This window comes from Astyanax mexicanus, chromosome 19, assembly GCF_023375975.1.
Source record: "Astyanax mexicanus isolate ESR-SI-001 chromosome 19, AstMex3_surface, whole genome shotgun sequence".
In the NCBI taxonomy this organism is placed as follows: Eukaryota; Metazoa; Chordata; class Actinopteri; order Characiformes; family Acestrorhamphidae; genus Astyanax; species Astyanax mexicanus.
In genome coordinates, this window is record NC_064426.1 from 38585480 (window position 1) to 38601909 (window position 16430).

At 37.4% G+C, this 16430-nt stretch overlaps 1 protein-coding gene across 1 annotated transcript; it reads right to left on the reverse strand.

Moving 5' to 3' along the window:
- Positions 1–495: 495 nt before the first annotated feature.
- Positions 496–16203, reverse strand: nfil3-2 (nuclear factor, interleukin 3 regulated, member 2). Its single transcript, XM_022664962.2, has 2 exons — positions 15932–16203; positions 496–3406 (listed from the first exon to the last, which is right to left on the reverse strand). Exon 2 carries the CDS (start codon positions 2778–2780, stop codon positions 1068–1070), a length of 1713 nt encoding a protein of 570 aa, XP_022520683.1. The 5' UTR covers positions 2781–3406; positions 15932–16203; the 3' UTR covers positions 496–1067.
- Positions 16204–16430: the final 227 nt, after the last annotated feature.

Here is a 16430-nt window from a genome sequence, read left to right on the forward strand (position 1 = left end):
GTACTTCAAAAACAATCAGAACATAGCTCAGCTTTTTGTGTTGTTTTTAAGGAATTTTAAGGATTTGGGGCATTTTGTTTTTCATTAAAAAAGAAAGGTACGTTGCTGCAAACATTGAGAACTTTCAAAAGTAATAATAAAAAAAGAACAAACGAACAAAATATTAATCACCTTAAGTGGCATTTCAACAGTAAACACAATGATACTGTACAGTATTTCTGACAAGTGACAAATCTGTGAGCCATCCGAGTCTTCTCCGTCCTTCTACAGTCTCTTTTTCCTTTTTTTTTTTCAACAATGTTTTTGTTTTCTTCTTAAAATATATATTTATATGTCATATTTATATCACAGTAATGTACAAACCAAGTGCTTGGACAAAAAAAGAGAGAGCGTTCGTTGGGGTTGTTGAGGGGTCGTTGGGGGAGTACGTCTGGTGGAACAGGACTAGGAATTTAAAGCCGTCGTTTTTCTTTGGTCAAGGCAAGGTAATGCTCCCAGAATCCTTAGGTGTTTGGTATATTTTGTGGTGAACAGCCACAAACACACACACAGAGATTCTGATTTGGCGTTTAGAAAGTAAAAAAAAAAAAAAATGGACGCCAATCATAAGGGGGCACTTAAAAGTTCTGATATATTTACAGTTACTAAGTGTGGGTTGCAGAATGCCTTGCGTTATCGATTGATATTGCCTTGTTTGCTGCATGTTATTTGTTTGAATGTGGGACAAATGTGGACAGTCCATTCGTTGCTACTGTTACAGTATGGGAGCAGATGCGATAAGAGCAGTCCGTTGATAGTCCTTACAGTATAATACAGTGCATCCAGAAGTTCTGGCCTTCTTTCGGTATTGACATTGTCCAATGTCTGACACTGTCCACAGTCTGTTCATGTCTCTGTCTTCCACAGGAGTCTAAAAGGATAATGCCAGACCTGGAACTGGGAACGAGGGGTTGGAAACGAGGTGAGGGTGGGGGGTGGGAGTTGATATAGACTCTCAAGGCATTGTAACAACCCAATCCATTAGGAACGACCACTCATAACAGCAGTTCCCATAAAGTCCTTTGCGCTTAGTCGTGCCTCTTATTCTGACTACTGCGCACTCCAAGGTCTTTCTTCCCGCAGTAAATACTTCTATCCTCTGTTGGGCTGGCCTGCTGGCAGAATTCTGCCGACTGAAGCTCCCTCTCCGTACCAATCTGAAGCTGGTGGCTTGTCTGAGCCAACGCCAGGTAAGGATGCTGCGGTAACGGGTGACCAGTTAACGATTCTTGACTTGTCGCACCACCGTTACTCAAGGCTCTGTGCTTGAGGCGCAGTTTGTGCGGCAGTGCCGTGCCTTTAACCTCCGCATGTCCGTCTCTGCTTTGGCTGTTCGGAGAGGAGTTTGGCCCTTCCGCCAGAGGAGATTGCTGGTGGTAGCTACCAGTGTCGGAACTTGACGAAGATGGGCACTCGTCATCAGTGGATGCGTCTTTGTCAGAGCTGCGGGGATCGCCCTCGCTTGAGGAGGTGTCCTTTCCAGAGTGGCCTTGATAATACCCTTCCTTTCTGGGACCTCCTTCGTAGGTCAACACCGGAGGCTCTTCATCTTGTGGGCTGTGAAAGGAGAGATGCTGCTGGTAGAGCTGTGCCTCGTCGCCCTCATCCTCTTGCCTGTGGAGAAGGTCTGGTGCCATGTTGTCACCTTCTTTCTGGGAGTCAAGGGAAAGTCGCTGGTGGTGGACCATGTAGGCTTGTCTTTCTGTCACTTCTCCATCTGAGTACTCATGATGGGGAGAGTTTAAGGTCTTCCTCTCAAGCTGTTTGGTCACCTCTGCAAGGCTTTCAGTGCTTCTGCTTGATCCTTCGGTAGACTGCGGCAGTTTGTGTTGAGTCATTTCCTGAGGTCTTGAACTCTCCACAGGATATGAGATGCTGCTGGACCGATACAGGATGACGCTCCTCTGAGCAGTCTGGACTGGAGGTGCAACGGCACTGATCATCGCCTCTTGTTGCCGCCTCTGCTGGTGTTGGTGGTTGTGGTATCCCGTCTGAAAGTTATGCTGGTGGTGCTGTGTGGGTAACTCCCGATGGACGTTGAACATGACTTGTGTAGTGGTGCCGTTCGCAATTTCCATCTCCAGCCCTGCTCCTTCTTGCTTGATGTCATAACTCATTGGCTCTGGACTGTCACGGGAGGAGCTGTCAGACATATCCGAAAGAGACCCTCTTGGAGAGTACTTCGCCAACTGGGCACGTTCATCCCCTCGGCCAGACAGTTCGGTCTCTGAAGAATCAGAGTTCATCATCACTTGAGAACTGCTTGAGTAGCCACTGGTATAAAAGTGACTGGAGGAACTAGAGGAGCCTCCAGAGGATCCACTGACGGATCCTCCGATCTGCTGACTCTTTTCCATGTAGGAGGCTGCACTGATGAGCCCAAAGCGAAGTTTGAGCTGCAAGAGTTCTGTTTTTAGGCGCACGTTCTCGTCATTCAGTGCAATGACCCTGTTCTCCAGGACCATGTCGTTGAGGCGCCGCTTCTCCCGGGAGCGCTTCGCTGCTTCGTTGTTCTTGCGACGCTTCTCCCAGTAGGAAGCGTCCTTCTTCTCGTCAGAAATGAACTCACGCTTGCGTCTGCACGTCATGTTCTGCTTGGATGATTTGGATGAACCGCGGGCGGGGCGAGAGTGATCCTCTGGTGAAGGGACTGGGTTGTTGTAGCCTGAGAAGGTTTCCAAGTTGTCTAGGTTTTCGTTTGTACTACAGTTGGTTGGGATTGGCGAGGTTAAGCTTTCCATTGTTCCTCAGATGGATCCAGTTTGGAAGCTTTTGCGTTTTCCACCAGTAGAAACAATACAGGACTCACTGACAGACTGACTGTAAGATCTCCTTCTTTTTAAGAGCCTTGAGAATGACTAGGTCGCTGGATCGGCGAAAACTTCATGAGGTGTTTTAGCCTCTGGAAGGGTGAACCTCATTGGTTTCCTGAAGAAGGCTGTTCGTTGTCTTTCAAGTGTCCAGATTGGCTAAAAAGATTAAGAAGAGGTGAGCCTCTGTGTCAGTTCCCTGCATTTAATTATCGCCCGAGGTCCTCAATGGAGTGGACAGCCTCGTTCCACTCCTCGCAAACTGAGACCAAGCAGGCCAATGCTCAGCAAGTGGGACAAAGCAAAAACGTCAAAAAATGCTTGACGTCTGGAGAATGTGACACAATTAGCTCCGAGCCTCCCGGCCCCCTTGTCTTTGTTTGTTTTCGGTTGTTTTTCCTTTTTTTCAGCGAATCTTGTGTCAAGCTGTCAGAGATGTGCCCCAGCGCTCCAGGCGTACTGCAGGATGTAGGTCACTCAGTCTGTCTCAGCTTGTCAGCCTCTTGGGGAGGGGTGCAGCCTCTCTCTGAACCTCCAGCTGGCTGCGCGATAAAAGGCTGTGGACACAAAGAGAAAGAAGTAGATCTGTTAATCCCTCGAGAGCAGAAGCAGCACTCTATCGAGCAACCTTCAAATACTTCAAGAAATCGTTTATTTTTAAGGTTTCGTCTTTTTTCCACCCGAGAAGAAAAAAAAAAGCACTCCATCCCTCCCCGTACGTCTGAAGAATCAAAGGATTCAGGGATGGAATGTTTTACTGTGTCTCCCTCATATCCCCTCACTTCATCCTGCACTTAGCATGTCTGGCTTTAGTTGGACGGTCACCCTTAGCAACCAATGAATAGTCTCTTGTGCCCGGTAACCACTGTCTGACCTCCTTGGCCTTGCTATTGATCTCCTCTGTCTGTGACCCATGACCTGTGCTCTCTCTGTCTCTCTCTCTCTCTTTCTCTGTCTAGAAGTGGACTATTATGACGTAATGGCAAAGAAAGAGAAGAGGATCATGTCTGTAACCACAGTTTCCAATATCCTCAAAAGGGTCCTAATATATTTAGTGTTCTGTTTGAGCTCTTACTTAGCTATGACCTGAATGGTATTTCTAAAACCTTAGAATAAAAATATCTGTTGATTAGCAAGTGTTAAACATACATGTACATTCACATATATAAAAAAAAATATAGAAAATAAAGAGGCCATTTTACACAATGTCATATGGTACCATGATTTATCGTAAGATTATTTTCCTTTTTGAAAAGTTTGAAAACTTCCAACAACTTTGCATTAGTAATTTAGCCACAAATTATTTTTATCTTTTTTTTTTACAGCTTCTGTAATTATGGGACATTTTGAGACTTTAAATAAGAGAAGAATAAAAATTAGTGATTAAATTTACAGACCTTTTTTTAACTGACAATAATGCATCAATGGACTATGCATGTGCTCCGCAATGATCAAAACAAATGTAAAAACCATTGACCCTCATCTCAAAATTAAAAATGGCAAAAAAATAGGAGAAGTAGTTTAGAAGGGGCACTGGGTGATGTATGGGTTTAGGGGTGGGGCAGGAGAAAAAGAGGCAGCATTATTGATCGACTGATCTGCATATTGTAATGTTGTATCTGCGAACCATCCATGCCTATAGCACAGTTGAACCTGTGAGGGCGTCGCAGAGGCAGGAATTACAACTAAAAAGCATTTTTTAAAGGTTAGGAAATGTTTATACAAGTTTAAAGCAGCACCGGTATGTTTCATTACACATTTTTTTTTGCTATTAATGGAAAAAAAGTATGGTTTAGGGTTTAGTAGCTGTTTAATACTTGCAGCGTTAATCACTCTTTGTTCAGAATTCCCCTCGCAGGGCCGAGAGCTGTAATCAGAAGGAGATGTCTGGCAAGCGTTAGCGACGAGCGCGTGATTTGTTTTTACATTCTGAAACATTAGCCCGTATTACATCACCGGGGCTGAAGAAACCAGAGCGAGGAGAAGGTATAAGCTTTTGAAACATTAACACGTACGTTACATGGTCTCTTCTTTGGCGACGGTTCTGCTGGAACGAGCTGCTGGAAGGGTCTGGAACAGATCTGGGATGCGTCCAGAGTAATAGATCTTACAGGTGCGACCGGGTAGGGTTCCCTCAGTATCTGGGTCATGAGCTAGATTCCAGAACTCAACTGTTAGAGCAAAAAAAGAAACGGAACCAGACAGGCTGCGGCTGAGCTTATTTTCTATTTTCTGTGGATGAATCGTTTCGAGCTCTATCTGATGCTGAATATCTGCGGCTGGGGGACGAAAATATATCAGTTTAACAATGAGCAGCAGAACAAGAACCACAATGATAAACGAGGTCACGAGAGATAAATAATCGAGGTCAGTCCGAAAAGCCTGGGCAGGTCACGTTGCACGTTATGAGGAGAGCTTTTGTGGAGCTTCACTATATAGGTCAAGTGTTCAGAAGGGGGTTGGGGGGTGGTTTGGGGTTACGGGAATGTTGTGTAGGCTTAGCCAGGACTTAACAGGGTTAAAAATGTGCCTGAAGAGACCACCTAAAAATAATCAAGAGGAAGATGGATGATCACAAGCTAGGGATGATCAAACCAAGTTATCTGCTTAAATTGTTGCACCAGGAGTGAGAAGCATAAAGTTATCCAAAAGCAGTGTGTAAGACTGGTGGAGGAGAACATGATGACAAGATGCATGAAAACTGTGATTTGTTATTTCAGCCATTTCTCAGTTTTGGCAAGTAAATGCTCTAAATTCTATAAAATATTTGGTACTACTTTAAAATAAGACTACCTTTATAAAGGGTTTATAAATGGTTGACAATTAGTTTATTACTGATTACTAATTAGGTTGTAAATACCTTAAAATCATTAATAATAACTAATAATTAATAAGTTATGTGGCTGTGGGTCCACTATTTGGCACACAACAGGTCTATGTACATTTCTACGTATGTGTTATAACTGATTATTAATAATATTTAAAGCATTTACTAAACCATTTATAAACCCTTTATAAAGATAGTCTTATTTTAAAGTGGTACCAAATATTTTTATTTGGAATTTGGGAGAAATGTCTGTAGTTTATAGAATAAAACAACAATGTTCATTTTACTCAAACATAAACCTATAAATAGCAAAAATGGATAAACTTTTTTTAGGTCATGTTTTGGGCCTCAAAGTTCTGCTATGTTCTCAGATGGACACAGGCTCAGAGCTCATGTGACAGCTGGAGCTTTGGTAATATTTAGCTGATGAATTTAATACGGGCCTCCTCATTTAATATGGTGGCCTGCAGTGCACCCGGGCGCTTTAATTTAATAACACTTGAGACGTCAGAGCGCAGGCTTCACAAAGCAGCGATTGTGCCGTGGAATTTTCTTGGAATTTTTTTCCCTTCTGCGCTTCCTAGAAGACGGCACTGACAGTCAAAAACACCCTACACTACAAACGCTCCACACAGTACCTGTAAACTTGATTTAATTTGCATATAAGATCATTCTCGGGTGCTGGACCTTAGTATCTAGTATCTTTAGTATATAAGAGATAATCAAGAGGAAGATGGATGATCACAAAAGCAGTGTGTAAGACTGGTGGAGGAGAACATGATGCCAAGATGCATGAAAACTGTGATTAAAACACAGGGTTATTCCACCAAATATTGATTTTTGAACTCTTAAAACATTATTTGAGGTCTGAAAGCTCTGCATCATTTTATGTTATTTCAGTCATTTCTCATTTTCTGTAAATAAATGGTCTAAATGACAATATTTTTATTTGGAATTTGGGAGAAATGTTGTTCGTTATAGAATAAAACAACAGAGTTAATTTTACTCAAACATATACATTATAGAGTTGAGTTAATCTCCTATAAAATCTCAAATTGGTTCATAGTGACATTGGAATAAATCCATACATAATCCTGAGTTAGTTTGAAACAGCAGTGGAATTATATTCTGTGCAATCTCAAGTTTATACATAATCTTGAATTAGTTTAAAGTAAATATTTTACTTTTTTAGTTTTATAGTAGCTGTGTTTTAATCTCCTCTGTAATATTGAGAACTGAGTAAATCACCATAATCTTGAGTTTGTTTAGAACAGCAGTGGGCCAATATCTTCTGTAATCTTGGGTTAGTTTAATCTCGTAATTTAGAGTATTTAATCTAAAATATTTAAATAATCATAAAGGCATAAGGTTCTTTTCTTATGAATCATCTCATGATTTAGAAGCTCTCAATCTTTTTTTTATGCATTTATGCAAAATTACGTAACCACAGGCACTAACAGATATCTTGGGTATCTTTTGGGTTTGATTCAGACTCATCTCTGCTCTCAGTGAGGGAGAAATAAACTAAAAAAATCAGTAATGGGAAATAAATGTAAACCTGAAACTTTTTCAGCTTCTGACTAATCAGGTCATTTTCTCCAGAACTTCAGCGCTGAAATTAGCCAATCAGGCAGGTTCTCCGTGTGTTCAGAGGGAGTGGGATGAGGGTCATGCACTGGTTAATGCAGTATATTGAGAGTTCAGTGCTCTGGGAGCTCAGGGCTGTGCTTTTTCTGAGCTCTGGAGGAAAGAAAGAGCGGCGTTCTGGCCCGCTGGCCTACTGACCCAGAAACCGAGCAGCGCGTGAGGCAGCGCTGGCTTATTTCCCTGCTCTCAAATATAGGTCAGGAGTACTTCTGCAAGAGCCGAGCGGGAGGGGGACGGAGAATTAGCTAAAAATAGAGGGAGGTGAGAAACGGATCGGGGAGAAAGAGATGAAGGAGGAGACGGATAAAGAGGGAGGAATGGAAAGGAGTGAATTGCGGATGTTTTGGGGCAAATGGCAGCAGTTCTAACAAAGAAACACACAAAAGTACAGTACTGTAAATCTAAATATATACTTATATACTATATATAAGGGTCTAATTTAGACTAATGCACACTTAATAATAACATTATACCATAACATAAGTCTCTCTGCCTGTTTTACTTTATATTATATCATATAGTAAATATTTCATACATACAGAAACAACCGAACCACTTTAAAACAAGGCTCCTTTATAAAGGGTTTATAAATATAGTATAGTTTATAAAGGAGTTTACTATTGTTATTTATTAGGTTATAAACCATTATTAAGCAGTTATAACACATACACAGAAAGAACAGCAGTGGCTTATCTTTTTAGATGCTTACCTTACTTTGTCTGTTCCATTTCTGCCAATAACATATCTGTTATTAACTTTTAACGACCCAGATTAATCATTTATCTAATAATCATAACATGGTTTATTAGATATGGTAATGCTGGCTGATGGAAAAAACTAAGTATTACACATTCCATGTGTTGTATCTATTTATCATTGGTTTATAAAGTACTTATAACCTAATTATTAACCATTTTTATATTCCCTCATACTACAACTATTTCTTAACCCTTTATAAAGAGCCTTATTTTAAAGTGGTACCAAAATAACTGCACTACATTACATTATTTTCATTTTAAAACATAATAATGCAGTAATAAAGAGGAAAAACTCATTATATTATATTATATTATATTATATATTTTTATATTGCTGTATATAGTTTTAGAACACTTCCATTTTTAGTCAATAACCGGAAATGGTACAAAATCCAGTATACAAAATTTTGCAGTAAACTTCCAGGGTCTTTAACAAAAACAAGCTCCGGAATATATGGCTAAAATTTATATCTCAATACATTTTTTATATATTGATCAATATTAGTGGTATATCTCTAATTTCCTAATCTATACTGAAATATAGGTAAACAAAATGTTTAAAAATATGCAACAGTTATTAAAAAAAAAAAAAAAAAAATTATATATATATATATATATATATTGAAATGAGTCAAAATATATATATATAGTCACCCAGACCTGGAATTGAACCCCAGCCTCCAACATGGCACATGGTAGCTCACTCGCACGCGGTGGTGTTATCCACTGCACCACACCAACCTACCATTATTTTTTATGTTAAAAAATCAACTGTAATTAGATTTCCCCCTCCTGCTCTGAGTAACAGCAGCAGAGACAGAAAGGAAACTGATAGGAATCAGATTCATGTTTATCTGCCCAGAATCTTCTGAGAACTGCAGGCGTGAGTAACTCTGACTCTTCACTAAAGCAGGATATTAATATTTTTCCCTTAATAATCTCAGCGGTCCTCAGAGCACGAGGATCACACACTATTAATGGTGATGTTAGCAGATGCTTAAGATTATTTGTGGAAGAAAAGATAAGTCACAACTGAGTCATTTTTTCCAGCATCCTGAACTTGCCCTACTTATTAATAAGCCTAATTATAGCTTAAATTAGCGATATATTAAATGTATATTTGCTAGATTTAGTTTACTTATAAGATAATACAATGAATTATAATTATTATTATTATGAATGGTATTAGAATTCTAGTAGTAGAATTTTTAATTGTCTTTTTTAAGTCGTCTTTGTTGATATACTGGATTATTTTTTTTTAATGTATTTAATTCTGCACTCTTATTTGCACTATATTGTTTCATTTATGTACCTTATTACTATACATTAAATCCCATACCATGCTCTTTTGCATACCACTTTTGCACTTTTATACTGTATGTTCACTATCTTATCTAATTCATTTTTTTGATTAATTTAGAGACATACATTGCACATATATTTTCTTTGATTTTACCAAATTGGAAACCTCTGGAATATAATCAAGAGGAAGATGGATGATCACAAGCCATCAAAACACCAAACTGAACTGCTTGAATTTTTCACCAGGAGTAAAGCAGCATAAAGTTATCCAAAAGCAGTGTGTAAGACTGGTGGAGGAGAACATGATGCCAAGATGCATGAAAACTGTGATTAAAAATCAGGATTATTCCACCAAATACTGATTTTGGAACTCTTAAAACTTTATGAATATGAACTTGTTTTCTTTGCATTATTTGAGGTCTGAAAGCTCTGCATCTTTTTTGTGTTTTTTTTTCAGCCATTTCTCATTTTCTGCAAATAAATGCTCTAATTGACAATATTTTTATATGGAATTTGGGAGAAATGTTTTTTTTTTTTTTTACTCAAACATTAACCTATAAATAGCAAAATCAGAGAAACTGATTCAGAAACTGAAGTGTTCTTACACTCTACAGTAAAAATGTACGGTATGAAAGAGTTAAAGTGATATGTCCACGTTTCTATGGGGAGAAATGCTTAGTTGTGAGTTTGGGTGAGGCATGGAAACTATAATTCAGCTGGAATGTTTGCTGCACGTGTTGCTGCAGGGTTGTTTTAAGTAATGGAAATAGCAGAGGACGGCGGCGGTGCAGGGTTTCAGCCCAGCGACTGACCCCTGGGGTCAAATAATGTTTGCCATGTGTGTGTGTGTCAGTGTGTGTGTATCAGTGTGTGTAAGTGTGTGTGTGGGGGGGTATTCTTTTCTCCCGAAATTCCCTGCCTCAGCCTATCTTCCCAAGAAAGAGGGAGGTGTATCTGGGGACGGCCGGGCTCAGATCCAGACCTGCTATAAACACACAGTCCTATCAGCCTGTCCCTGTCCATGTGCTCCTCAGTCACATGCGCTCTCCTGCCCTACTAAACTCCATCATTCACCGCTGCCTCTAAACCACACTGGCACAGTAACCACGCGCCTCCTCCTCCTCCTTCCCTTTATCATCACAGTGCCAAGAAATCCTGAGAAAGTCAGGATCTGTCCTGCAGAGCCCTGAGAGTCGGGGGAGTGGAGTTCACCGCTCTGTGTGTTGTAGGTTAAATGAGGGCATAGACTGAGTGTTAGCCTACTTACTCTAACTCTGACTCTAATTATGACTCTAACTCTGACTTTAACAGTGACTCTAACTCTGACTCTAATTATGACTCTAACTCTGACTTTAACAGTGACTCTAACTGTGACTCTAATTCTGACTCTAATTCTGACTCTGACTCTAATTCTGACTCTAACTCTGACTCTAATTCTGACTCTAACTCTGACTCTAACTCTGACTTTAACTCTGACTCTAACTCTGACTGTAATTCTGTCTCTAATTCTGACTCTAACTCAGTCTCTAATTCTGACTCTAATTCTGACTGTAACTTCGATTCTAACTCTGATTCTAACTCTGACTCTAACTGTAACTCTGACTTTGACTCTAACTCTGACACTAACTCTAGAGTCAGTAACTGTAATTAAATGTAATTGGTTCCTGTACTTAAATAGTTAAATAGTACTGTCTTGTATCTGTACTTTTTTAATAAAGTATTTCAAATCTCTTTGACTATTTATTGTATCCTATTAAATTTATTTTTATTTATTTAAATTAATTAAATTTAAATTTGCACATAAATCTTCAAGAAAAAAATATTAAGTTTTTTTTTGGTTCACAAACCACTTTTTTTTTTTAAATTGAAATGGTTTGCATTCAGTGTTTTGTGTTTAATTAATGACACTCTATTAAAATATTAACTGACCAATGGTTTTAGAAACGCTAAATTTGATGGTTATGGTTAGAATTAAAACTAAAAACTACAAGAATAAAAAAAATGTAGAGGTCGATATCTTATCATGTGTACATATATGAAGGAACAAATAAATAGAATATATAGATGCAGTAATAAAGTTAAGGAAAACTTATTAGTAAACCAGTTTTTAAAGCTTTTTTGGGTTTTATTAAAATTTGCACATAAATCTAAAGAAAACATAAAGAAAAAGAAAAATATATTTTATTTATTTGGTTTGCAAACCTCTTCTATTTCTTACTAATGGATTTTTTTTAGTATTTTGTGTTTAATTAATGACTTTCTATTAAAAGTTTAGTGTTACAAAAGTGACACTCGAGTAATTAATAACTCTATCACTAGAAAAACACAATTATAGAGACAATTATAGAATAATAGTGTGTTAAAATGATCAATGGCTTTAGAAATGCTTATATTTTATGGTTATAGTTAAAATTAAAACTAAAACTACAAAAATAAAAAATGTAGAGTTAGATATCTTATTACGTGTACATATATGAAGGAAAAATGATAATAGCACATTATAGCTATAGATAATAAATGTAGAATAGTATGCAACTTTTACTTTCAGTACATATAATATTTTTACTAGGTAGGTAATATTTGACCTATATTATTTGAGCACTGTATGTAATGTGTTATTATCTGTAGAGAATAATACAGTAATAGAGTCTAATAATAGTGTGTTAAACTGATCGATGGCTTTGAAATCAATATATTTTAATGTTTATAGTGAATAAAAGGCTTTTCTTTTTCTGGTTGGGTGAATGTTTCTTTGTTATGGCGGAGAGGATGGTTTATTTTGGTGGGGCCGGCTGTATCGCTCCTGTTCCCTCCCTCTGACTAATATGACCTACATTCTGTATCACACACACACACACACACTACACACACTCAAACACACAGAGGGTGAACCCAAACCCCATTTCTGGGCTGTACATGCACCAAAGCGCTGGGGGTTTCCGCTGATTGCATCATGTTTTTGTTGTGTGGAGATGCAGATATAGATATAAATATAGATACAGATTATAGTTATAGATCCACACAGAGCTTCGTGTTTATTCCTGCAGAGCTGGAGGTGTTAAATTGCGTAACTCTGCCGCTCGCTTGTTGCCCACAGCGTAATCAGCCTGTGCATCTTTTACTGACGTAATGACTCTAACTGGCTTCAACTGGCCAGCTCTGATACAAGAGCATGCTAAAAACAATAAGAAAAAAAAAACAAACAATAAAAATATATATAACTTTCATAAACATAAGTTTAATAACTCTCCCCCAAGCTGCACTATTGTTTTTTACTTTAACTGTAGCTTGTATGAAGCTCTTAAATGTAAAAAAGCAACCTACTGTGAATAAAAAAAAAAAAAATATATATATATATCCTGCCTTTATATACATGTAAATATACACGATTCCTCCTTTTTTATCTATATATATAAAGAACATTATTAGAACGTTTGGCAACATTTTGAAACGTTGGTTCCAGGAAGGTTAGCCTGTAACGTTATAGAGAACGTTTAAAAAATGTGTTACATAATAATCACACTGTTTTTTTTAAATAATATTTACAGTTAGATAACATTGTGTAAACGTTAAAAAATAATTAAAAGTTCCCAAAACTAAAATTAGCAATGTTACCAAAAGTGTTTAAAAATGTAAATTAAATACTGTATATATACTGTAATGTTCAGAAAATGTTCTACTAGCCAAAAATTGTTAGCTAGGGTGGATTGAACATTAAATAAATGTTAGAGGTTTGGTTGCATTACATCTTTTAAGGTTAATTATGAAAAAACAACCTTAAAACATCCATTATTATTATTTTTTTATTTTAATGTTGCCTAAATTTGGTTACCATTGGTTAATGTTTAAATTCATATATTAAATCAACGTTCATTTAATGTTTTTGAGTGGTTGATCTGAGCTCTGACTCATTAGCTACACTCATTAGCTACAATGCTTTTAGGTGAAAGGTGCCTTTATAGCTAGCTGCTCTAGTCTTTCTGTGGTTGTATCCCTGATAGCAGAGAACATTGAATAAACGTTTTTAACCTGTGTTTTTTGGTTGCATTACATCTTTTAAGGTTAATGATGAAAAACCCTTATTATTTAACATTGCCTAAAACTGGTTACCATTGGTTAGTTTTTCTGTGGTTGGATCTCTGATAGCAAAGAACATTGAATAAACATTTTATTTAACAGGGTTTTTTTTTTTGGTTGAATTACATCTTATAAGGTTGATTATGACAAAAAAACAACCTTAAAACTACCTTCATTTTTATCATTGCCTAACACAGACATCATAACTAGGTTAATGTTAAATGTTGAGTGTTTCTGACGCAATGACATTGACTCTACTCTCTTAATATTAAATCATATTAATATTAATCATTATTATTTAGATACGTAGCTTAAATGTCCATTTCTACACTACAAAACCAACACATTGCAGGCTATTATTATTTTAGAATTATTATAATAATATTATGATAAAATGATTAGAATTATTAGTACAGAACATATAGCAAGATATATTATTAGTATATGGTTTAAACACATAGTTTAATAGCTAAATAGCTAATAGCTAGTCACGTACTCCCTCAGCTAGAGCAGGAAAGGGTTAATGGGGTTAGACTCTGCTAACATAAACACCCGCCTTAACCTCTACAGAGACTGGGCCACACGTGACGGACAGAAGTGTGTCCACGGATCCCTTCTAACTTATCTATCTAGCTACCATATGGAGTGGCTCACCAACACCCTATACAGGAAGCTTGGTTCGTAAGTTAGAACCAGGATTATGGAGAAAACTACAGAAATATACTGTAAATATAAGCAGAAGTGAGAAAAATCATGTATTAGCTCAGCATTAAACAGCAGCACGAAAATATAGGCACGTGGCCATGCTGGGACTTGTACTATTGTATTATTATAGCAGGTCCAGTGTTGTGTCCAGTTGTGCTACCCATCAATATGTGCTACTAAGAGGCTTTCATGTGTTTTATGTGTTTTTTCAATGTATTTTTATATTAGTTCTAATTTCTAAGTTGCATCATGCAATCTAAACTCACTGTTAAAAAAGGAAATATATATTATTCCTTTATTTATAATCTTTATTATTAGTATTTATTATTAAGTCATTCAGTAGACATCCTATTGATTCAAACATGTTAACTATATAGACTATAGATATATAGTAAATTACCAAATGTATTACCTTAGTATTACCCTGATATAGATTTAGAAACAAGATTTAAGCTTAAGGCTATTTTTATCTTCAAATATAGGCTAAACTATGGTAGCACGGTTTGACACAGGGTAGCAAAATTTGACAGAACACCAGTCCCACACAGGGACATGGAATATAATAATAATTTTCAATTGTTTTTCTTAATTAATTATTTTTACTTAATTGAAAAGTGATTAATGCTATTATGTTGATTCAGGCTAATACAATACAAACATGCCAACTATAGATATATAGTAACCTACATATCAGCTGTATTATCTTAACTTTAGGCTTTTAAAGGCTATTTTTAACTTCAATTACAGTGTACACTACGGTAGCACTGTTTAACACAGGGTACCACAAATTGACAGAACACCAGTCCCACACAGGGACATGCATAATAATGTTTTCATGTGTTTTTCATTCAAAAATCCCTTTTTAATTTTTCTTAGGTGCATCATGCAATCTAAGATCAATGCTGTTACGCACTTGTGTTGCAAGAGTGTTGCAAGAGCTTAGATTGAAAATATTGATATTAAATAAAACAAAATATTTTTTTAAAATATATATTATATTAGTGATTCAGGCAAAAACAATACAAACATGCTTACTAATGATACATAGTAAACTACACATCAGCTAAACAATAGTTTTCATGTGTTTTTTTTTATTTTAATTATTTAGGTGCATAATGCATCATGCAGTCTGAGATTAATGTTTGAGTGCATTAAAATAAAATTAAATGCAATAGGAAAATATGTATTATCACTTCTATTATATTATTTATTATCTAACAGTTACTTTAAGATAAGATACACTAGGGTAGTAGCATGGTCTGACTGACGCACTGTATCACAAATCAGCAGAACACCGGTCCCACGCAGGGACATGCATAATAATAATAATAATAATAATAATAATAATAATAATAATAATAATAATAATAATAATAATAATATTAGTAAGACGTTGGTGGAATAACAACACTGGAAATAAAAAGGCAAGATAGATTTATAATGAGCCACATGCCATTATTAAACAAAAATATAATTTAATATGGAAAAATATGAATAAATCTACTTGAATTGCTAAACTATGCATGCACGATTATGTATGACTTATTTATCATTATTTATGTATTATTAACATTATTCCACAGCTTCGTGCTGATTTTGGTAGTTTAAAGCTATAATAAAGCAACCGGTAATAAACAACAGCTCTGACCGACTGACCTACTAAAGCGCGAGACGTGAGGCAAGGCGCGCGCATCCGCGCGAGAACAAGCGAAACCCGCAAAAACAACAACATACAGAACCACGCACAGGCAGAAAAGCGCACTTACCGCTGATATGCGTCCAATAATCGCTATAAAGGTTATTATCCACTGCTCAGGTGCTCTGATGGATATCTTCAGGTGCTCTGCAGGTATCGAAGCTGCTGCTGCTGGCTGGGTTGGGAAGCTCTCGAGCGCAGTGTTGGGTAGTAAAGGGCTTGTTCAGCGCTGCTGGTGGTGGAGGTGGTGGTTGGTGTGGTTATGCAGGCATGGGATTCAGTGCTGCTCTGTATTTTGGTTCCTCGTGTTCTGTTGTTGAAGCTCCAGTGCGCTCCCTCCTCCTCCTTCTCCTCATCATCATCCTCCTCCTCCTCCTCCTCCTCCCTCCCTCCCTCGCGCTGCTGCCGGTCTCCAAATGTATGTTAGTAGGTCACTCGTTGCATAACAGGACGCTTTGGGTGCCTAGTCACGTTTTCGTAGTCTCTCTCTCTCTCTCTCTCTCTGTCTTCTATCCCTATTGCAGTTGTATGCAGAAGGACTGGCTGCCTGTGTTGCCAGGTCTGTCTAA